The following is a 24808-nucleotide window of genomic DNA, read 5'->3' as shown; positions in this document are numbered from 1 at the left end:
TTGAGCTCTTTTTTTTAAAATAAGTTTTTTTTCTTGTGAAAATACTGTACAGAGAGGTTACAGCTGCATGAGCAAGGTAATGAGTACATTTCTTATCAAGCCTTGTTGCCTCCTCCTTTGTTTTTCCCCTCCCACCTCACCCCCCTCACGCCGCCCCCCTAAATTGTAAAGTTTGTTTTTCAACGTAGTGTCTTGCCCATCTCATTGTTACAATCTGTATCCTTAAACATTTTGTTTTTTTCCCTTCCCCTCCCCAAATTATACCGACATCAAATACAGTGAAAACAGGGGTTATACCATGGGGAAGGAACACACAAAGCAACAAAAAAATCACATGGTACCTTATAAATACGTTAGAAACAATAGCAAGAAAGAAAAAAACCACTTCTATCCCTATCTTGGGGTTCATTTCACTTAACTTCATCTTATCTGGTCATAGGTACATAGCTTTTGACCTTTTCTACTTGTCCCAGACATATACTAGTTATTGCAAATAAGGGAAACCATGGGACCTATGTTTCTTTGGGCCTGGCTTACTTCACTTAATAGAATTTTTTCCAAGTCTTTCCATTTCCTAACAAATGATGGAGGCATAGAATGCCATTATATATATATATATATATATATATATATATATATGTATATATATATATATATATATATACACACACACATATATATCAATATTACATTTTTTTGATCCATTCATCTACTGAGGGGCATACACAAAGAAAGGTTGGACAAATGGGATTGCATGAAGCTGCAGAGCTTCTGCATGGCAAAGGACATAGCTAGCAAGATCAATAGAAAGGCCATGGATTGGGATAAGATCTTCACTAGCCATACAGTGGACAAGGGTCTTATATCTAATATATATTTGGAACTCAAAAAATTAAATCCCCCAACAACAAATCCTCAAAGAAACAACTGCCCAATAAATAAGTGGGCTAAAGACTTAAAGAGAAACTTCTCTGAAGAGGAAAGAAGAATGGCCAATAGACAATGAAGAAATGTTCACCCTCCCTAGCCATAAAAGAAATGCAAATCAAAACAACATTGAGATTCCTCCTCACCCCAGTTAGAATGGCAAAAATCAAGAACTCTAACAACAACAGATGCTGGAGGGGATGTGGACAGAAGGGAACCTTACTGCATTGTTGGTGGGAGTGTAAACTTGTAAACCACTTTGGAAAGTAGTATGGAGGTTCCTCTAAAGGCTCCACATAGAGCTCCCCTATGATCCAGCAATCCCACTTTTGGGTATTTACCTAAATGTTTACAAACAAGACCACACTAAAGCTACCAGTACAACTATGTTTACCGCAGCATTACTTACCATAGCTAAGATATGGAACCAACTCATCAATGTGTTTCTTATACCCTCTACTAAGTTCTAGGAAAACAGAGACAAGTGAGACCCAATTCTTAACCTTAGGGAGATGTTCAATGCTTCTAGTTTTCTTAGGTCTTCTGTAAACAATACAGGAGGAGCTGCCAAGATAGGCACTGTCCATTCCAGGGTGTTCTCTACAGGGCTGCAGCAATGCTCACAGATGTCAAAGAGTGGAAAGACCTCTGGGAGGAAGGAGTGGAGAAGTCAAAGAAGAGTAAGGGGAAGGCATAGCAGAAGGGGAAGAATGGGCTCCCTCCCTTGTCCGGTACCAAGATGAAGCCCTTCCCCAGGCACTCCATACTACTGCTGAGTGTCTGACATGCCTCCCTCAGAGAAATGGCAGGGCCTTTTATTTACATTCATGACAATTGTTTCAGAACCCAAAATCTTCTCTTGCTGCTTGCTGAATAACCTGGTGGTTAAACTTCCAGAAACCAAATCTCTTAGGGAAAGCAAAATGAACAGAGGCTCAGGAGGTGATCTGATTGATTTTCCTGACTGTATTACAGGTTCTTCCTAGCCAGGGAATGCTAGGACTCTTACAGCCCAGAGCACTCACTTTGCCTGTAGCTCCTACACCAAGTCCACTGTCATGATGACTACAAAGTCCTCTCCATAAAGCTATAAAAGCAGTGTGGATAAAAACAAAACAAAACTGAGTCACATTCTTGCTCTTTGTAATTATAGCTTTAATTTGTCTATATGCATGGGAGAGCATGGAGAAGGCAATATAAAGGCATGTAAGAAGAGATGTCATGAAGGACGTGGTTGCTTGCAAAAGCAAGATCAGAGTATATTTATCATAGAGCAAGAAATCGTTTGATGGGATGATAATAAAAGATGAGCCCATTTCTAAAATACACATGTGTTACCCCCTCACACAGGGCAGGCCAAAGGACACTGTATGGTGTCTTAGGTTTACTTAGAGTCTTAGGTTTACTTAGCAATCACAGATTTGGAGGAGGTCTTTAACCACACGGCCAGAAAGTTAAAATCTGTCACATCAGCTCATGTGTCAAAATTACAATGAGTTCTCTAGTTGTATTGAGATCCAACTGTCTCTTCAAGAGATGTTCGTACAGGGCCTGACATTACAGGTCACCATGACACCAAGTCACTCTCTTCACCAGATGAAAATCAAACACCTGATCCCTGGCTCATCGACTCAGGACATGAGTCAAATTGACATGCTGTGACATCAAGAGATAGAGCCCTTGAAGTAAACTTATACATACAGACTTACCTGGATCTTCATTCTCAACTAGTTTAGTCCTGAGAAGGACAAGAGAATCTAGGCTACTTTAGGAACCGAAATCTTTTCTAAGTGTAAATAAATGATGGCTTGGTAGATGGACAGATAAACCAGATAAACACATTGGATTCTTTTAAAGTCAGCTGACTTTAGATTCATATATCATTCTCTGACTATTTCCTCCAAATGTCACACTGAATAATCCCAACTGACAGAGGCAGAGTTTGAAAATCACACAGGAGCAGGGGAGCATCAGCAGGCAGGCTGACAGCCTTAGGAGCACTGTGAGTTCTTTAGGAAAGGAAGGAGAACAGGGCTGCACTCACTTCCCTAATCCTCTTCAAAGTCAGGGACATGCAGTGACATGCTCTACCTAGGCTGGTGTGTGTGTGTGCCTGCAGTTGGTCTCAGTGAGAGGTACATCAAGGAAATACAACAAAGAAACCTACAGATTCTTTTCTGGGGCCCATGAACAGATTCCACGGAATTTTAAAACCCTGCAAGCACAGTTAAAAAAAAGTCTATAGTACGTGATGCAATGTGCATTTTTATTTGGAGAGCCTTTATAACTTTCGAGAAGAGTTAAAGAAAATATCGAAATCCTGACAAAGTCTAAGAAGTCTTGCACGAGAAATATTAACCAGATACAAATGGGCTTTGTACTGAGTCATTCTTTATTAAATATTTAAGGTCTTCAAGAGATCTGAAGACTCCTTAGTCATCAGTAGGATTTTTATATACTCATAAAGCAAAATATAGAAAGTGGAGCTAGGCAGCTCAAGTGGTAGAGCACTAGCCTTGAGTGAAAAAGCCAAGAAAGAGAGTGAAGCCCTGTGTTTAAACTTCAGTACTGGCACACACACACACACACACACACACACACACACACACACACACACACACAAACACACACACACACTATAAAATTTTGATTTTGCCTCTAGAAAATATTTTTATTTACCCTTTCTGCTTCTTACATGAAAATAGAAATATAAAGTAAAAAGCCTACCTTAAAATCTGAAGTTAATTATATTTAGTATTTATATTCAGAACCTTCTCTATGGACACACTTTTAGTCTAGATATTTGCTTTTCCTTTAGATACAATGAAAGACTAGAGATAAAACCACTATTTTGCTCTACAGCACACTGTGGCATTTTCTTTTTTCTTTTTAACACATAAGGAATCCAAATCAAAACTCACAAGAGGTGGCTGAAATCATGTCAACTTTCAGCTTGACAAAACATAAACTCAGTTATTATGCATAAACAATTCAAAATTAAAGTTTATAATGGAAATGTCAACAAGTCATAACTACTATACATTACTGGTGATGGGTTCCACTATACTTCAACCAGGCACAGCAGATGTGCATATCTGATAGACAGATTGCTTAGAAAATTAAAGCTATCAGAGCTATAAATAAGGAATACATAAATATGAACACAGCAATGCCAAAGCAGAGACTATTAAAACGAGCCCATAAGATGTGATATGAACACATATGATAGTTCATCATGTAAGCATCTTTCCCCTGAGTTATAAAGCTATGGTTCTATAATTCTTTTAAAAAGGAAAAAAAAATGCTACACAGCTTCATATAGTAATCTAACTGGACATTCTTGATGACACTATAACCTTCAAATTCTTTTGAAGAGCTGAACTCTCATCAGAATTACTCCAGAAGATCAGCTTGTCATATTTCCAGTAGCCTCCTGAGGTGCTAGACTGCAGGCTTGATCCACCATGACCAGCTATTTCTTTTTATTTTTCTTACCATAATTATGAGAGAATACTGACCCAAGGGATTTACCCAGGTCATACAGTCCATAACTATTTCACTCCCAGTAGCCATCCTTTCCTAAATAGCTGGCTCACATATTCTTTATTTCTTGAGTGCTTCAGAGGCCTTGTGAAGCTCCTTAATAACAGATGATAAGGCTTCTGGGTTAATTCCTTGTTCACAAAGCCGTACACAAATAGACAGGGTTTCCATATCTAAACCAGTATTCAAAATTCTTGAAATCTCAAGAAGAACGTCCCTGGTCTCTCTCACTGCATTCAGATTCGCTGCTGCCACCGCCGCCCTGGCACCGCTGCTGCTAGCCATGGCGGAGGCTGAAGATGGCGGGAGCAGCCCCTCTGTGGCATTTTCCTAAAGCAAATGCCAATACTTCAACAAAGTTCTAGGAGTCTGTGTCTTGTCAGTTACAATAACATCTACAGATCCCAGTGGAATGATGGACAGATTTCAGAGTGAAAAAAATAAGAAGCTAAAGAGTAAAGAATTGTACCTATACTCAGTGGAATTTTGCACAGCCATTAGAGAGAATAATATTATGTCATGTGTAGGGAAATGGATGGGTTTAGAACAAATCATGTTAAGTGAGGTAATCCAAGCTCACAGAGACAAAGAGCACGTGGTTTCTCTCATATGAGGAAGATAGCTCTAAAATATATTTGGACATGATAAATTATACGGGACTCTAGATATTCACACACAGTGAGACCAGTGGCTATTCTCAGGAGAGGAACACAAAGGTGCAATGCCTATGTGTATCTCACTGTACAAAATAGTATTTATTCAAATGAACGCTAAGAAATGACAGCAGCATTTTTTTCTTTGCTGCTGTTTCTGTTTTCTTTTTGTCTTGTTTGTTCGGTTATCTGTCTTTGGGATGGAGGCAGGCCACAAAAGGTGAACAAAAGGTTCACAAAAGGTGAACAAATGCAGCAATGATATTCACTAGAACTTATGCTGAAAATAAACTATACAACTTATTGGGAAAAAGGGGTAGGGAAGGAAAAACTGGGAGCAAATGAGAGAAGAGGTGATACTGTTCAAAAGGAAATGTACTCATTACCTGATTTTTGTAACTATAACCACTCTATATACCACCTGTACAATAAGTTTTTTAAAAAAACAGTAATGAGCTGGTTCTTCTGGTTCATAATAAGGTTTTACTCTCTAAAAGGCAAAGCAAAAGTAAGCCAACAATTACTAAGCTCCTTTCAACTTTGCTATTTGCTGACCCACATCTGTTTCTTGGTTGTTTCCAGATATAGACAGGAGCCAGGCTTCCACTGAGCTGCACAGTGGAATTGCACCAAGTGACCTGGAAGCTGCCAAGCTGCCTGGTTAATGGACCTGAAGTTCCACACCTGACCTACGAGGCAAGCCCTATGGACAGTATAGGGCAGGGGTATGGATGTGAACAGTGATGAAGGATGGGCTCCTTCATCTGTAAAAGAATATATTTCAAAGACACTTATCTAAAAAATGGAACTTACTCAGACAAGAGCTAGTCCCCAATTATTTTGTATCTAATATTTCTTTTTTCTTTTTGGTTGGTCGTGGACCCTTAACTCTGGGCCTGGGCGTTGTCCCTCAGCTCTTAAGCTCAAGGCTAGCGCTCTACCACTTGAGCCACAGCGCCACTTCTGGCTTTTTCTGCTTATGCGGTGCTGAAGAATCAAACCCAGAGCCTCATGCATGCAAGGCAAGCACTCTACCACTGAGCCACCCTCCCAGCCCCCCAATATTTCTTAACTATTTTTATTTCTTGAGAAACTAGTGGTACATGGTATGTGCAGAATCATTTTTCAGTGTAAGATTAGAGATAAAACCACTATTTTACTCCTTATTAACTTCTTAGGAAATCATTTGTATGATGAGGTATGAGGGTGTAGCTCTTTACAACTTGAAAGCAAAGTAGCTCAAGATAAATCGAAAGTAAGTTCCATTGTAAAGGTTACAGAATTGAGAGCCCTAGTTTCAGAATACTAATGGTGATCTTCCATTTATTCTGAGAAACAGTGTAGAAATTTTTGTTTGGTATTCAGAGAGGAGATATGGAAGGCAATTTTCAAGCCACACTAACAAATGCAATAGATACAATGGACTGTTCAAGGAAGGGCAGGCTACCATCTCCAATCAATCGGATTTTATTTTATTTTTTTTTAAAACAATTTAAGGACTGGAGAATGGAATTCCTGAATATTGTCAGAAGAGATGAAATCTTAAAACCCAAGACCTCTCAGCATGACTCACTTTCTCAGTGTAAACCTTTAGGTGAGTTTAATCATCTTCATTTCTTTCTTCCTTTCTTTCATTTTTTTAATAAAGTCTAAGAAATTCTAAAAATGTATCAGAGCTATAAGGTTGCTAAGCATTGGACAAAGAAACATTCAGCAACAGTAAAACCTAGAAAAACAACCTGGAAGAATTTAAGTTTCAATTTCCACTATATAAACAATGGTAAAGATTACATTAAACTAGACACACACACACACACACACACACACACACACACACACACACACACACACACACACACACACACACACACACACACACACACACACACACACACACACACACCAGGAAAGAGTGTTTTAATTTTTGGGAGCTTAATATTCAAATGATAAGTAGAAGAACATACTCAAAAAGATAAACTTTAGGAAGGAGGAGAGAAACAGAAAAATCACAGCTCAGAGCATAGAAAGTTCTCCATAGAAATCAACTAGGTAAGGAATCCATGGAACATTCCTCAATACAATAAAGGCTGTATATGACAAACCTACAGCCAGCATTATACTTAATGGTGAAAAACTAAAGCCATTCCCTCTTAACTCAGGAACAAGACAAGGATGTCCCCACTGCTCTTCAATGTAGTACTAGAATGCCTAGCTACAGCAATAAGACAAGATGCAAACATAAAGGGGATCCAAATACGGAAAGAAGAAATAAAACTCTCCCTCTTTGCAGATGACATGATCTTGTATTTAAAGAATCCCATAGACTCCACTCCCAAATTACTCAAGCTGATTCAAAACTTTGGCAAAGTAGCAGGGTATAAAATTAACCCCCCAAAATCAATGGCTTTTCTGTATGCCAACAATGAGAAAAGTGTGGCTGAAATTAGGAAAGCAACTCCATTTGTAATAGCCCCACAAAAAATAAAATACCTAGAAATTAACTTAACCAAAGAAGCGAAGGACCTCTATGATGAAAACTTTAAAAACTTGAAAACGGAAATCAAAACAGAACTTAGAAAATGGCAAAAACTCCCATGCTCCTGGATTGGAAAGATTAACATCGTGAAAATGGCAATACTTCCCAAGGCTATCTTCAAATTCAATGCGATACCTATCAAAATTCCAACCTCATTCTTCAAGGAAATAGAAGAGGCAATCCAAAAATTCATACGGAACAATAAAAGACCCCGAATAGCAAAAACGCTCCTCAATGGAAAGAACGCTGCTGGAGGAATATCAATACCAAATTTCAAACTGTACTATAAAGCCATTGTAATCAAACCAGCTTGGTACTGGCATAAGAACAGACCTCAGGACCAATGGAATAGAATTGAAAACCCAGAAATTAACATACAGACATATAGCCATCTAATCTTCGATAAGGGAGCTAAAATAATAGAATGGAAGAAAGACAGCCTCTTCAGTAAATGGTGTTGGCAAAATTGGTTAACTACTTGTAGAAAACTAAAGCTAGATCCTTATATATCACCCTGCACCAGAATCAACTCCAAATGGATCAAAGACCTTGGAGTCAAAGCAGGTACTCTGAAAACATTACAGGATGGAATAGGAGAAACCCTAGGTCTCCTTGGCGCAGGCTGAAATTTTCTTAATAGAGACCCAGAAACACAACAAATTAAAGAAAGGTTGGACAAATGGGATTGCATGAAGCTGCAGAGCTTCTGCATGGCAAAGGACATAGCTAGCAAGATCAATAGAAAGCCTACGGATTGGGAGAAGATCTTCACTAGCCATACAATGGATAAGGGTCTCATATCTAAAATATACTTGGAACTCAAAAAATTAAATCCCCCAACAACAAATCCTCAAAGAAACAACTGCCCAATAAATAAGTGGGCTAAAGACTTAAAGAGAAACTTCTCTGAAGAAGAAAGAAGGATGGCCAATAGACACATGAAGAAATGCTCAACCTCCCTAGCCATAAAAGAAATGCAAATCAAAACAACATTGAGATACCACCTCACCCCAGTTAGAATGGTAAAAATCAAGAACTCTAATAATAACAGATGCTGGAGGAGATGTGGACAGAAGGGAACCTTACTTCATTGTTGGTGGGAGTGTAAAGTTGTTCAACCACTTTGGAAAGTAGTATGGAGGTTCCTGAAAAGACTCCACATAGAGCTCCCCTATGACCCAGCAATCCCACTTTTGGGCATTTACCCAAATGTTTACAAACAAGACCACACTAAAGCTACCAGCACAACTATGTTTATTGCAGCATTATTTACTATAGCTAAGATATGGAACCAACCCAGATGCCCCTCAATAGATGAATGAATCAAGAAAATGTGGTATATATACACAAGGGAATTCTATGCCTCCATCAGAAAGAATGACATTGCCACATTTGTTTGGAAATGTAAAGACTTGGAAAAAATTATATTAAGTGAAGTAAGGCAAGCCCAAAGAAACATAGGTCCCATGGTTTCCCTTATTTGCAATATCTAGTATATGTATGAGTCAAGCAGAAAAGGTCAGATAAGGTGATGTTAGGAAAATGAACCCTAAGATATGTTTTTAAATGTTTTTTTCTTTCATGCATTTGTTTCTAACACATTTATAAGATTACTTCTTTGTTGCTTTGTATGTCCCTCCTCCACAGTATAACCCCTGCTTTCACTGTATTTGATGTCAGTATAATTTGTGGAGGGGAAGGGGAAAAACAAGTCGTTTAAATAAGGATACAGGTGGACCCGTTGCAGCAATGAGAAGTACAAGTTGTCATGTCGAAAACGAGCTTTACAACTTTGGTGGTGGTGGTGGGGGGATTGGGTGGGGGGGGGGGAGGCTGGGAAGGGATGTGAAGGGTAAACAAAGGAGGAGACTACAATGCTTGATAGGGAATGTACTCAATATCTTGCCCATGTAATTGTAACCCCTCTGTACAGTATGTTCACAATTAAAAAAAAAAAGAAATCAACTAGGTACATGCCAAATGAAATAGCAGCTTTTCTCTAAATATAAATAAATTTAAAAATAGCTTGGTGGTAGAGTGATTGCCTACTGCAGTCCTAGGTTTGATCCCCAGCACACATAAACACACACATGGGTATACACACATATATGTAATCAATAGTGAGACTACTATTTTTGTTGGCCTCCATGTGCCTCTTGGATTAGGGACGTTTCTAGCATATGATGTTATTAACTTTGTTTTCGTCATGCTAAACACATCATACCCTGTATTCTGGAAGCAAAAGGAAAAAGGAAAATCAGATTTCAGGTGGTAGTAATGAACTTCAGTTTTAAAGGGAAGGAGGGAGAATTTTAATTATACAGCCATGTTGAAGTGAGATTCAATCATCTTCAATGTCTTGTCAGGGTTTGCACATGTTGTTTAAAAAGACAGCATCCAGGTTTCAATTTTTCCTTTAACTACTAAGCAGATCTTTTTATTACCAAAAAGGGAAAAACCCAAACAAACAGAAAGAGGAAAGATCTTTATCATTACAGTGGGAACAAAATATTTCTCTTTATGTTTCTCTTTACTAAAACAAAGTGTTATCAGCAAGCTGAACAGCTTTTGGACCAATATGTGATACTTAGTAACTGCTCCTAGATGAAGTTTTCAATCTAAAAAGTCATGCATAAGCCAGAATTTCAATGAAAAACTTAAAAAAAGGTTACACTTTTAAATATACATAGCCAGGGACTGCTGCAGAGTAAACTACCATTGGAATTCATTATCTCTTGCATCTTACATACTGCTGCAATATGCTCATCCTGTAATGGAGGCAGAAAATTATGCAATATTCTTTTAGGGGTTCCCTTCAAAGTGGGGCTACTCTATTGAGGAACTTAAGACCCCTTTATTATCTTCAACTAAGTGACTATATATATATATATTGCATTGTAAAAACATTGCATATACATTGTGAATCTGCTTATGATAACCATGGTGTTCTGGTATTCTGAATGCAGAATTTTACTCATCTCTACAATAAAGTTCATAAAAGACAATGCTAAGATTTGTAACATTAACATTTACAAGTCATTTCTCTGTAATGATGAATTTAAATTCTGCAAGGGTGTCAGCCCTTATTGACTGCTGTTTTCCATATGCTGCTCAGTTCACTAGCATATGGGCATTCTGAGCTGAAAACTACAGATGCATTTCCACACTGACATGTGACTCTGCTTAAATGACTCAGGCATGTTTCAGCAGGTTTTCTGGTCTATAAAATTCCCTGGTGCCCATCCATATCACCTGCGACAACTGAATAGGTGTGGGCTAGAGAGAAGCACACCATCATCCTGCAGGATACTGACTGCAGCAGGTGTAAGATGTCAGTGAAGAACTCAGCTCAGTGTCAAGTTTATAGTAGGTGTTCCATAGAATTTTGTAGGCAGAAGGGCATCCTAGGAGTCTGAGTCTACATTGCATCAGGTGCTAGATGACCCATAGTGACAAGGACTGGCTGCCTAGGCCAAGGCTGTTTCCTAGTCTCTGTTTGACTTTGATACACTTTATTAAGAAGGGGGAATTCAGCATCTCAGGGGCACCATTGCACATCCAACATTATACTATATTTTCTTTTCTGGAGGTACAAGGGTTTGAACTCAGAGCTTGCTAGATAAGCACTGTACCACTGGAATAATACTCTAGCACCCTTAATTGCTTTAACTCTCCACCTTTACAAAAAGCTTATAACACATAGAATGTTGTTATCCTATTTTGTAAATTAATTAGCACATTTCCCTTGAAATATGTGGTCCATGCATTTGATGTCTTACCTTTTCAATTTTTTCATCCAGCATCCTGAAGAATTCTTGTTGGCTCTCAGAAATGTGCATGCTGGAAAACAAAGAGTTAAGTCTTTATTTCAACAAACCCAGCCCTTCCAATGAAAAATGATGCCTCCTTAAACTTGTAGAGTTGTTCACTGAAATACTTTAATGTTACATTAAGAACAAATGCCATTGCTATCATCTTGCAAATGTATTTCCTAATAATCTACCAGTGCCTGTGAGTGAAGGAATACTATTTCCTTTTAATGTATGGATATTATTTATAGTAGTACCATTACTGGGAGGTATGTGCCAAACATGTTTTTAAGAACAGATTTATAAGAAGAAATAAAAGCAAGTGGCACATAGCACATTCCAACTCTGCATAGACCCATACAAAAAAAAAACAACAAACTATCCATAAGCTGGGTGGTGGTGGCTCATGCCTATGAGCCTACCTACTCAGGAGGCTAAGATCTGAGGATTTGGGGTTGGAAGCCAGCCTGGGCAGTAAAGTCTGTGAGACTCTTATCTCCAATTAACCATCAGAAAATGGAAAGTGATACTGTGGGTCTAAGTGGTAGAGTTTTCGCCATGAGTGAAAAAAGTTCAGGGGCAGCACCCAGGCCCTGAGTTCAAGCCCCATGACTGACAAAAAACAAAAGCAAACAACCCCCCCACTGTTTCCCAGTTATATTGAAGGACATATATAAGAGATGTTGACAGATGAACATGGTACACAGCTGTCTCTATCCACATGTGTGGGCTGGAGACCAATGAGCACAGAACACAATGAAGATCTGACATTGTTCCATGGCCTCCTGCATGGGCGATAACAAATGCATCTCACTGCACTGGGATGTCAGAAAGCATGTCTGCATAGCACTTGCCCTGTGTTTTGTTTGTTCTGTATAATCTAACAGCCTTAGATGGTGGTTGGTGGGGACTAAAGGTGAGAAAGCAAGGTAATAAGAGAAGAGTCATGGATGGGAAGGGTGAGAGGGTGGTATATACGGATCTCAGTAGTAACTTGGTCTTAAGAGTAGTTATTTCTACCAAGTAAATAGTTGTGGTTATTCTAAGGAGGTTGAAGATGCTGAGGGACAGACATATTTAGCATTCTTTCAGTTTATGTTAATACCTATTGATTGTGGTGTCTGGGGTGGGATGGAGGGTAAATTGTTGAATAGCTTCTTCTTTTCAAACTAGTTGTATTGGGCTAATGTGGTGATACATGCCTACTACTAGCTACTCAGAAGGTGGTGATAGAATATACTGGCCAAGGTGAAGTTAGTATGAAAAGTAAACTAAAAGAAAAAGGACTTGACGGACAGTGTAGTTCAAATGGTAGAATGCTTGCACAGCAAGTGTAAGGCCTTGAATTCAATCCCCAGAACTACATAGACAACCAAAACCTAATTGTGGAGAGTTCACCTGATGTACCTCTTCAGCATTTATCGACACAGAAGAGAGGCACAAGTGATACAAAACCGAGCTGACAGTGGGGCTTCCAGTTTCTCCCTATGTGTAAAGCCAATATCCAAACTCTGCAGGCACATGACTTCAACTCTGATAGCAAAGGCAAACAATGCAAATACCTGACACCATTAATTATTTCACAGTTTACAAAGCACTTTCACACATATTTGTAATTTTGCCATCCATTAGATCACTGAAAAAAAAAGGAAAATGTTCTGTTTGGCAAACTTCCTCTCTATGAAAGGAATAACATAATTTTGGATGATTAGAATATAGGGAGAAGCAGGTGCTAATGACTCATGCTACTCAGTAGGCTGAGATCTGAGGATCACAGTTCAAAGCTAGCTTGGGCAGGAAAATCTGTGAAACTCATCTTCAATTAACTGAAAAGCCACAAGTGGAGCTATGGCTTAAGTGGTTGAATGCTGACTTCAGGCCCTGAGTTCAAGCTTCAGGAATGGCCTGTGCATGTGTATGTGTGCACATACACACACAATTTTTTTTGGGAAAAAGTCATTTATTATATACTGACTTTCCTTTGATTCCACATGATTTTATCTTCTTAAGCAAGTACTTGCTTAAGTACTTTTTCTTTGGTGGTTTGAATTCAGAGGCTCCTCTTTGCTAGGCATGCCTCTAGTTCCTTTTCACATTTATTTTGAAGGTAGATCTCACTCTATCTCCCAGTCAGCCTGGAGTGTGGACCTTCTACTTGTGCTTCCTGGAGTCATTGGGATGACAGACATGCCATACTGTACTCACCACTGTGCTGCCTCTGGAGTCAGGATGACAAGTGCCCCACCTCGCACAGCACTGGCTGAGGTAGAGTCTCACAAACTTTTCTTGGTCAGTTGTGGGGCCTGTACTCAGTCGTGGGGCCTGGGCGCTGTCCCTCAGCTCTTCAGCCCAAGGCTAGTGCTCTACCACTTGAGCCACAGCGCCACTTCCAGCTTTTTCTGCTTATGTGGTACTGAGGAATTGAATCCAGGGCCTCACGCATGCAAGGCAAGCACTCTACCACTGAGCCACCTTCCCAGCCCCAAGTCTCACAAACTTTTATGCGCAAGCCAGACTTGAACTGTGGTTCCTCAATTTCCATATTCCAAGTAGGCAGGATTACAGATTTGCATCATAGCATCTGGTTATATCAAAAAGTTTTTTAAAACTGCAAACCTTCCTAAGTAGAATATTCAGTAGAGATACTACAAATATCACTTAACTTTGATTTTGGAGTGAGGCCATTCCTGTGATCTTAACTCGTAATGCTCTTTCCCTGATACCCAGAACCAACTGTATGAATGGAGTTGGCTGGCTATGAGCAAAATGGCCTGAAACCCTTGTGGGGTTTGCTTTAAAGATCCTGCTCTCATCTCTTCTTGTTAGAGTAATATCAGTCTTCCTTCTGTTTTTTTTTTTTTTCCCCAGCTGCTGCTTCTACCCTAGGCTTGAAAAGAGCAAAGCCAGGTTTGGCAGCTGTTAAGTTAATGTAAACAGACTCTGTCACGGCTTGAATTTGGAGCGTTTCCCATGGGCTCATATGTTGATCTCTGAATTTTTAGCTGGTTGTGCTATTTTGGGAGGTTCAGGAACCTTTATGAGGTAGGACCTAGATAGAGGAAGTTGGTCACAGGGAGCATGCCTTTGAAAGTTGTACTGGGTCCCCAGTTCCTTCTAGTCTCTCTGCTTCCTGTCCACTGTGAGGTGAGCAGCCTCTCCTCCACATGCTCCTGACACAATGAGGAGTTGTGCAAGCACATGGGGCCTGGCTAAGCACTCTGAAACTGGGCAAGATCAGTCCTTCCTCTTTCAACTTGTTTGGTTTTGTCACTGCAAAAAGTAATGAATATGGTGCTGAAGGAACTGGTGACATTCCTGAGGGTGCAGTACACAATTGACATTTATGACACTTTTGTTCCTTTTGGTTTTGGGCCAAACTCTTTAACAGAGAAGGTTTCTGGACCGCTATAGGCCCCAGATAGAAAAGGCATTAAGAGGTAGATATATATCTTAAGATAAGATAATGAGATAACCATATGTATATATAGGGTTTCTGAGAAGTGTGCAAAGTCTTCATAACAATGTCATATCTAGGAGTTGGTTCAAGTGGACATTTTCTGGCTCAAATTCTAAACATATATGTACATATGGTAAAATAAGACATATAACATATGTCTTATGTACATATAACATATATGTACATATGGTAAAAATAAGAAATACCTTGTACATATGGTAAAATAAGAAATATTTGTTAATAAAGTGCAGTGTTATTCAATTCTTACAATTCAGATGCTTGGCAGTAGTAGCACAGTTTTCTAGCACAGGTGAGGTACAGCACCTTTGCCTCCTCACCTAGAAAGTGAGCTGGTCTCTGAGTCCCTCCTACTGTAACAGTCTACAGTTGTCACTAACTTCCACAGAGGTAATAGTGGCAACATGAAAACAGCCATGTTTGCTTAGCAGTCATACGTACTGTACCACTTGAACCACTGTTCCAGCTCAGCTTTTTTTGCTGGTTACTTGGAGATGGAATCATTTAGACTTTTCTGTCTAGATTGACCTTAAACTCTGATTCCCTAGATCACAGACTTTTAAGTAGCTAGAAGTAGAGGTGTGAGCTACTATAAATAAAGCAATCATTTCTTTTCTTTTTTTGTTGAGCCTTTACCTTCATAGCTCATGCAAACAATGCTGCTATGGATATATCAAAACATGTCAGCTGTACGAGCATTACAGGAGTTTCCCAAGGATATATAATTGGGAGTTCAGTTGCTAGAGGGTAAAGTGCACCTAGATTCAATTTTACTAGATAATGCAAATTGATTTCCAAAGAAATTGTACCAGTATATATGTATTCCTACCAGCAGGGGTTAAAGGTACTATTCCACATCCTGGTAAACTTTATATCAAATGTATCGAGTCTGGTGGTATAGAATGGCATTGCTTTTCATAAACATCTGCCATTTGTAGATCTCTAGTAAAATGATTGTTCATATGGTTAGATTTTTTTTATGGGCTCTTTGTCTTTTGCCTGCTCATTTGTAGAATTACTTTCTACATCCTTAGAAGGCAATGACAACTATTTACATGATCTTATTCTCTTTTGTGAACTTTTACTCTTTTATAGTAATTTTGATAAATAAAAGTTCTTAGTTTTAGTGCACCCACCTTAATTACTCATTTTCTTAAGATCTGGGTATCTTTCATGTCTTACTAGAAATTTGCTTTCAATGTCATCTCATGATAAAGGTATTTCTTTTTATTTTCCTGAAAATATTGGCTTCAATATGCTTTGCAGGGCCACACTACCTCAATTACTAAAACTTTACTATAAATCTTGGTTACATTGTAGGCCACACAGAACTCACTCTGAAAGCATATTTTTTAGTTTTAAAAGAAAACAAGAACTAGGACTTACTTTGCTCTGGGTTGATGGACAAATCCCGGAACTTCCTTATTAGTTTTAAGTCTTGTATTAGAGGTGGCACTTTTTTCCTGAAATGCACAAGCACACAGGTAAGACAGAGTTAGGACTGGCAATAAAACAGCATTAGGATTTTTAATCACAGAATGGCCATTGCATGTGTTAGCTGGTTAACTCACAAGGACAAAGGTCCTTGAAAAGATGCTATACAATTCAGGTGGAACCTGCCAGACATTTGAACAGGGAACACAGCTGGGAAAGGAGGAATTCACTTTATTTAGAAAACAACCAGCAGCTAGTATTCTGTTCTTCAAAGATCAAAGAATAGAAGAATCGTGAGAAGAAGGGGAGTGGCTGTATCAACCCAGTGGTTTCTGGCTTGCCCACGCTAACTGGTGAAGTGCATTTTATTTGTAGAAGACAACTGCAGTTTCTGAGACACAAAACTACTTTCATCATGGGCTCTAGCTATGACTAAGATCAGCTAACATCTCAAACTCATCACAAATATTGGAACTGGATTCAACTGGAATATTGAAGTTTAATAGCTGGACACAGTTTCATATTCCCAGTATACAATCCACACAGCTATGTAATATTGTCAAATCTTTATATGCACGATATCATCAGTAAACATGCTTTCCAACAAGACTACCATTTAGTGTTTATATTTATTTATTTATTTATATTTTTCAGCAATACGAGGGTTTAAACCCAGGGCCTGACATTTGCTAGGAAAGTGCTTTATTGCTGAGCCACATCACCAGTCTGCACTTGTTTTTGAGGTAGGGTCTCACTATTTATCTATATTAGGCTTCTCATTGTAGCTAGGGTAACAGGCTTGTACCAATCTACCTGCTCTCCATTGAAAAGGGGTCTCACACATTTCTGCTTTGAACTTTGACCCTCCCATTCTGAGCCTCCTAGGTAGCTAGGATTATATGCATGATCCACCAGTGCCTGGCTCCATTTTGTTTTATTTTTGCTAAAATCAGGGTTTCAGCTCAGGATCTGGCACTTGCTTGGCTTGCTTGCTTGGGTGGTACTCTACTACTTAATCCATGTTTCCTCAGTCTATTTTAGAATACTTTCATGGTCATTTATGCCTGGGCTTGGCCTTGTATCTTGATCTGCTAGATTTTAGATCACAGGTGTAAGCCAATGTTGTTTGACTCTATTCTATGATTTTGAAGAAAAATCAAAGTGCTTTATAATTTGTCTGTGAAACATACCTCTAAAATTAAAGAAAGAAATTCTAAGCCTCCTGAACAGAAGACTATATGTACTCAAAGAATGTGAGGTGCGTCCATAATTTAAGAATGTCTACAACACCAGGCGCCAGTGGCTCATGCCCCTAATCCTAGCTACTCAGAAGAGTTAAGATCTGAGGAGGGCACTCAAAGCCAGCCATGGGCAGTGATGTCCTTGAAACTCTTATCTCCAATAAACTCTCAGTAAAAGCTAGAAGTGAGGCTGTGGCTCAAGTGGTAGAGTGCTACTTGAGCACAGAGAAGCTCAGGGACAGTGCCCAGGCCCTGAGTTCAAGCCCAGGACTGGCAAAAAAAAAAAAAGAGAGAAAAAAGAAAAAAAAGTGTCTACACTGAAGAATTAAAAACCACTGTGCCCAGGTCCACATTTCAAGATCCACATTTCAAGACAAGCAGTGTGGTATGGGGTAACAACAGATGGCCCCAAAGTAAATTTCTTTGTTTTCATTTCTCTCACAATAATAGACACCATTTTAGCCAGTGATATCCAATGACTTTAGTTCTCATTTGCTATTTAACATGAGTGAATCCGCAAAGAATCAATTCTCTAAAAACAAAATCAATTTTAGCTGGATACTGGTGGTTCATGCCTATAATCCTAGCTACTCAGGAGGCTAATATCTGAGGATCACAGCCATCTTGGGCAGGAAAGTCTGTGAGACTCTTATCTCCAATAAACTAACAACAAAAAGCTAGAAATGGATCTGTGGCTCGAGTAGTAGAGTGTTGGCCTTGGGTGAAAGAAGCTCAGGGACAGTGCCCAGGCCCTGAGTTCAAGCCCCAGGACTGATACATTTATACATACAAAAAGTAGAGTATTTTTTTTTCTGTTGTTCTTGTTATCTTCTGATGCCAGAAACATGATTATCTTATGTTAAAATTAAGAACGTTTTAATGAACATTTAAGAAGTATAAAATACATGTTGTGCCCTCTGTGGAGCTGGGTGGGCAACAGCAGGTGAAATCTAGCATCTTACACCAAACTTAAGATAGAAGAAAGTAGGGAAGGCTAATGCATGACTAGAGAAGGATGAGCTCCAAGCTGTCTTTTGGCCATGGAGGGGCTGAGGCCCAGGAAGGAGATGGTGCTTCATGGAAGCTGCTGAGTGCTCAATGACAAGCAATGAACAACATCAGCAATGACTGACTTCTCTTTAAAACTGAGAGATGCCGGGTGCCTGTGGCTCATGCCTGTGACCCTAGTTACTCAGGAGGCTGAGATCTGAGGATTGCAGCTTGAAGCCAGGCTGGGCAGACATGTCCTTGTGAAACTCTTATCCCCAATAAAAAATGCAAAAACCGGAAGTGGTGCTGTGGCTCAAGTAGTAGAGCACTAGCCTTGCGCACAAAGAGGCCCAGGGACAGTGCCCAGGCCCTGAGTTCAAGCCTCATAATCAACAAAACAAAAACAAAGTGAGAGATGAAAATAAGCTTAAATGTCATTAATCTTGCGATATCCAATCCTTGTCATCATTTTCCACCTTAGGCTGCATGTCTTGTCTACTAAGCATTGAGATGGCCCTCCTCTTCACAGGATCTCCCAAACCCTTTGAGCTTTGAAGATACACGGTGATTATCAACATTGCTGATGCTTCTACTCCTAAAAATACAAGTGATATCAACTTGTTCCTTCATTCCTTATCTCTCTACTTCAGTGAAAATCTTCCCCTGGCAGTAAAAATAAATCAAAAGAAAATTAAAGTATATGATTAAGAGCCTGAATAAACTCTGTAGTGCTGAAGATAAACTGATTCTTGTTTTGCCAGGCAGCATCTCAAAAGCATGTCTTGGCAAGAGAAAAACGTCACGGTCCTTTAGGCATGCTTAAAACCTTTAGGCAGCTACCTACAGAGTTTATTAATTCATATACATTTGCACATACATTTACAATCACATATTATGAAGATACCTAACAGTGCTTCACATGAAGGTTTGTTGAGATATTTTCAACTTTTTGTGTGCCTCTGATGTTAGTGTTTCACAATTAGCATTGCCAACATTTTTTCTCTTCTCCTGTGTACAAGATGTATTGTTTTCATTTCCATTTCATTTTTATTGTTTGAAGTAAAATCACTGTGAATTATTAATGCCAGCACTCCATACTAGGGACACTGACTGTACAATTCCTTCAAAGTAACTGTAGGGGGCAGGGCTTGGATGATGGCTCACAGAAAACAATGACTAACTATTCCTTTTTTAGAAATAAAACTGAGCCAGGCGCTTGTGGCTGTAAACCTAGCTACTCAGGGAGTTGAGATCTGAGGATCACAGTACAAAGCCAGCCGGGGCAAGAAAGTCCATTACACTCTTATCTCCAATTAACCACCAGAAAACTGGAAGTGGCACTGGGCTCAAGTGGTAGAACACTAGCCTTGAGCAAAAGAGCTCGGGGACAGTGCCCAGGCCCTGAGTTCAAGCTCCAGGACAGACAATAAAAGAAATAGAACTGGCCCTGTTGCAACACTTCTATAAGAACCCAAAGTGACCAAAAACTATGTCAGTGTTTTAAGCTATGTCTCTCCCAAACTGGATTCAAATCAAACATAAACCTCAAGATATAAGGCCATCTGCTCTCCTGAAGGCTATACAAGCTTTGCTTGTATGCCATAATGAAGTAGAAACTTTTACCAGGTCAACAATGACATGCAGTTTCCTGGTAAAATTTAACAGAAAGGTAACATTTCTCAATGTCACTAGGTTACTGAAATGTTAGCTCATAGATATATGCATTGTGGTTGTTGTCCAACAGTCATTCAGTAGGAAACATGCTGGGACAGCAAAACAAAACAAAACACTCCAGTGTGTGCGCTAATAATATATGTATTATCATATTTATATATATATGTATATGCTCTCACTCTTTCCTCTTCTCCCCGTGTTCTCATACTCTCTCTCTTTCCCTCCCTCTCTCTCCTGCTCTCCCTTTCTCTCCACCCCTACCCTCTCCTATGTTATAGAAAAGAAACTCCCCATATAACACCATTATGCTTAGTTTGCTCTTACCTGAGGCTCTATATGTTTTTACTAACTTGAAACTGGAGAGATGAGCTTTTGAAAACTATGGCTGTTTTGCTATTCATGGGACCTTCCCCATTGCCAGCCATCATGCTAGGGCCTTTGAGTGTCACAGACACTTGGGACACAGGCCCCAAGTACTAGTGCAACAGATGCCAGCAACAATATTAATGCTATTAGGTTTTATTAAGGTATTATCATTTAATCCTTACAAGTATGTATGATAAGAATGAACAAAGATAAGAACATTGAGGAAACAGACTTTGAGATGTATCATAAGATGTATCATAAGGTAAAGAAAACTACTGGCCCAAAGGTAAGGAGCTCTGTATCTGCATCTCTTTCCATATATAGTTTGCATTCTTTTAAAAGCTACAGCTACATAAAGAGGATGAAGGAAAGAACAGGGCACACAGTTTTTAAGTCCCTTCTTAAGGTCTAGTATCTAAAGATGAGCTTGAGGCCTGGATGGGACACACTTTTAATGATATGGGTCAGAATCGTAAGAATGCACCTCTGGCCAATTGTTGAAAATGGTAACAATGTCCTCTGGCCCAGAGCAGTTCAGGCCAGGAGAACATGTTCTGATTAAATAGTAGGAGGAGAGACACTAAGGAAAAGGTAATGGCAAGAATAAGCTCTCCCCAAAGTCATTCAATGTCAAATTTTCTAAGAGGTTATTTATACTGGCTAAATAATACATACATCCAATTGCACCTTAGACCTAGTTCTTACTAGTGAGAGCCAATTGTTACATATTTAGGAATTCTGTGGGTAATGTAGTTGGAAATTAGCCTTTATGGGACTTACACTATGGAAATGGACAAATTATAAATTAGAACCAAACCTCCCGCATCAGAGACTTGATTTACCAGCTCTGTTAATTTCTAAATCTTATTTAATATAAGACTTATTGTTTGTTATCTCTACCTAAGTTCTTACTGACGGGACGGGGGAGGGGGGGCAGAGTGACTTTATATAATTATGGCATAGTGTCTGCTTGGCTAGCTCAAGATCCTGAGTTCAAAACCCACAACTGCCAAAACAGCAACAACAAAATGCTTTTAACTTGCTTACTTATGAAAACATGCTGTAGACTTCTCCAGTTTCCTAAGGGGGAAACTCCCTTTTGAGCAGTACCCATGCCCTTGACATCTATCCTAAGCCCTTTTAGCAGATTCGTGTGTATGTGGTCAAAGGAACAACTCCATGTTTCCTAAAAGCCCAAGGAGTTGGTGTTGGGTGTCTCTTTTCATGTCTGTGAAATATTGGGTGAAATATTGGTAGATAGAGACTCCAGCCCAAATCTGACCTTTAAGTCTTTTAGTATCTCTAGGCATTAGCTTTATTTGATGCAGAACAAAAGGCTATGCTAGACCATCTCCAAAAGTGCCTTGCTTGCTTCTAAACTCATGTATAACACCAGGGCAGAAAAGTATTGCAGGATAAGACTAGGGGGATAAACCTGGTCACTTTACTTTTTTAGTCTATACCCTATATAATAATAACAGAATAATGCTTCATGAAAATATATAACAACCTCTAAGAATTAAAAAAAAACCTCATCATAGTCTAGGTACTTGTATTATTATTTAATCTCATTTAATTGGATAACAGTACTTTATAGATTAAGAAATAGAAACTCTGGAAATTACCTAAAAACTGTGTTACTTAAAAATGTATAGTTACTTAAAAATGTATAGGCCTTAAGTGGTCCAGTCTAGTTTGTGAAGAGCTGGCCACTTCTAGGGTGTGTTTTTCTAGATTCCAGCATGCAATTCTTTTCTGAACTCTAGTTCTTCCTTGGTCAAATTGTGATGCCCAGTCTGGTTCCTTCAGCTGCTTTGGTTCCAGTCATACTTTATTTCTCTCACTGGAAATGACATGGGGTTTCTGTCTGTAAAATGGATTGGCATTGGAGTCATAAACCAAGTGCCATATTTCTTTCCTAAAGTTAGTTTGCTGTGAGTTCTCAAGAGTCCATAAGCATATGCAAGGTTCTGTGGGTGTGAGATCACACCCTGGTAAAGCCCAGCATCTCATACCTTTATGACATCTGTACTTTGTCCAGGACAGCCAAGCCTCTGGGCCACTGTTGTGCAATGGATTATGTGGCACATTAGTTGTCTTTTGGGATTACTCACTATGTAAACAAACAAGTAAGTGTTTTAACAGATCTACGTACAGAAGTCTAATGCTGATATATGTAAGTTTTCTGTTTACTGCTTTGAAAAACATAAAACAAGCAGAGTGATTTGATGAATTAAACAAGAAACCTTCAACTTTTTTTTTTGTTGTTGTTGTTGGTCCTGGGGGTTGAACTCAGGGCCTGGACTCTGCTGAGGTTTTTGTTTTTATTTTTGTTCCCTTCATTCCTTCAAGACTAGTCCTTTACCACTTGAGCTACAGCTCATCTTCCAGCTTTTTGGTGGAGATGAGTCTCACAAACTTTCTTGCCTGGGCTAGTTTGTCAGTCCTTAGGTCTAAGTTGTCTGAGTAGCTGGGATTACAGATGTAAGCCATTTTTTAAAACAAGGTTTAGAGAATCTGGAGCTAAGATTTCACTCCAATCTTAGTTGTACATTTTTATTTAAAATCTAGTGTCAACCTCTAGTGGGCCAGGTCTGTCTTTTACACTCATGTGCTGGTGTTTAGTACAGTGTACCTGGTGTGGTGCTGGGCCTCATTATCATGTAATGATTCATTGTACAATAAAGAAATTGCTTTGGAAGGAGGGGAGAACAGTTAAAAAATGTGTAAAATAACATATAAACTTGATCACTTGAACTGTTTTTAAGCGTAGAGTGCCATGGCATTTGTATTTACCTTTCTGTACCACCACCACCACCACCACCATCCACCACCACCACCACCACCACCACCACCACCACCACCACCACCACCACCACCACCACCATATATCTCCAAAACTTTTCCCATCTTGTAAAGCTCAAACTCTGGCTAATCAATTACCAGCTCTCCATACTTTTCTCCTCACCCCTGGACACTACATCTCATGAATGTGATTACTCTAGATTGTTGTGTACTTTGTAGAAGATCTTATACAAATGGCCACTCTTACAAATGGAAGAATAGCAGCTGACATTTTTAAACCACTATGACCGAAAAGGATTATGGGGGAATACTTCAAAGGTATTCAGAGTGAAATGGTGCATGTTAAGGCCTTTTTCCTTCCATGAAAGAACTTGGGACATACTTTAAAAAGAAAAAAAAAGCAATCCTGAGGTTCTTATAACCCGACTCAAACATGACACTGCTCACCTGCTTGGATGAGATCTGTTGCTCTCTTTTTTCCCTGGGGTCACAGTCATGGTTTTAGTCAAGATGTTTCTTCTTCCCTCTCATGTTTCTCAACCCTTATTCCTTGGCCCTAACATTTATTCCTGAGCCCTCAATCCTTTCTCTGCCTAGATCTGTCTTCAGTGGAATTAATGTTGTATAATATTATTGATAATATTATAATATAATGTTAGTATAGCATACAAGTAAAGAAAGGCAGAGGTTCATTTATGCATTCCTCAAGCAATATTGGGTGCTGACGACTATTAATTATTACACAAAGAAATAAGACATGTCTTTGGCTCTAAAGGGTTTATATGTTATTTGGTTGAAGCATTGCAAACATACCATAAGAAGAGAATTGTGTAAACAATGACAAATCCCTGACAGGGCCATCAAAACAGATAGTGGTCTACCCAGGAAAGCTATGGGACCCTGGTTGCTTGTTCCTAGTTCAGTGTGGGCTCTAGACTGGCTGGAAATGTATGTACACAATGAGTCATGTGGACTATGGGTCTCGGGGATGTGACAGATTTTTGTTATATAACCTCCAAGGGCAGTGAGCTTAGGAGTATCTGTCTGAGTTGGTAAATAGGAAAGAGATAGCACATCTTATCTCCTATCTACTTGGAGAATTTGCACCTGCTTGCTAGCACCCAGAGGATTGGTATTCAGACATGGATTTCCACTTAAAAGATTCAGTTTGAGCCAGGTGCCAATGGCTTATGACTATAATCTTAGCCAGCCCAGGCAGGAAAGTCTGTGAGACTCTTATCTCCAATTAGCCACCAAAAAAGCTGGAAATGGAGGTGGCTCAAGTGAGAGAGTGATAGCCTGAGCATAATAGCTCAGGGACTGCATCTAGGCCCTGAGTTTAAACCCCAGGACCA

The 24808-nt window shown here is 39.3% G+C and overlaps 1 protein-coding gene across 1 annotated transcript in view; it reads right to left on the bottom strand.

The window, feature by feature from the left end:
• CUNH1orf21 (chromosome unknown C1orf21 homolog) overlaps positions 1–24808 on the bottom strand; it is a 121896-nt gene that overhangs the window by 12123 nt on the left and 84965 nt on the right. The window contains exons 4-5 of the mRNA XM_042674549.1: positions 16330–16406; positions 11439–11499 (exon numbers count right to left, since the gene is read on the bottom strand). Coding sequence (XP_042530483.1) covers positions 11439–11499; positions 16330–16406 — 138 coding nt within the window. The remainder of the gene's footprint in view (positions 1–11438; positions 11500–16329; positions 16407–24808) is intronic.

The sequence above is a fragment of the Dipodomys spectabilis genome, unplaced genomic scaffold, assembly GCF_019054845.1.
Source record: "Dipodomys spectabilis isolate Male_0828 unplaced genomic scaffold, ASM1905484v1 ptg000019l, whole genome shotgun sequence".
Taxonomy (NCBI): domain Eukaryota; kingdom Metazoa; phylum Chordata; class Mammalia; order Rodentia; family Heteromyidae; genus Dipodomys; species Dipodomys spectabilis.
Note: the sequence above shows the minus strand (reverse complement) of the source record. Positions and strands in the feature narration are given on the sequence as shown.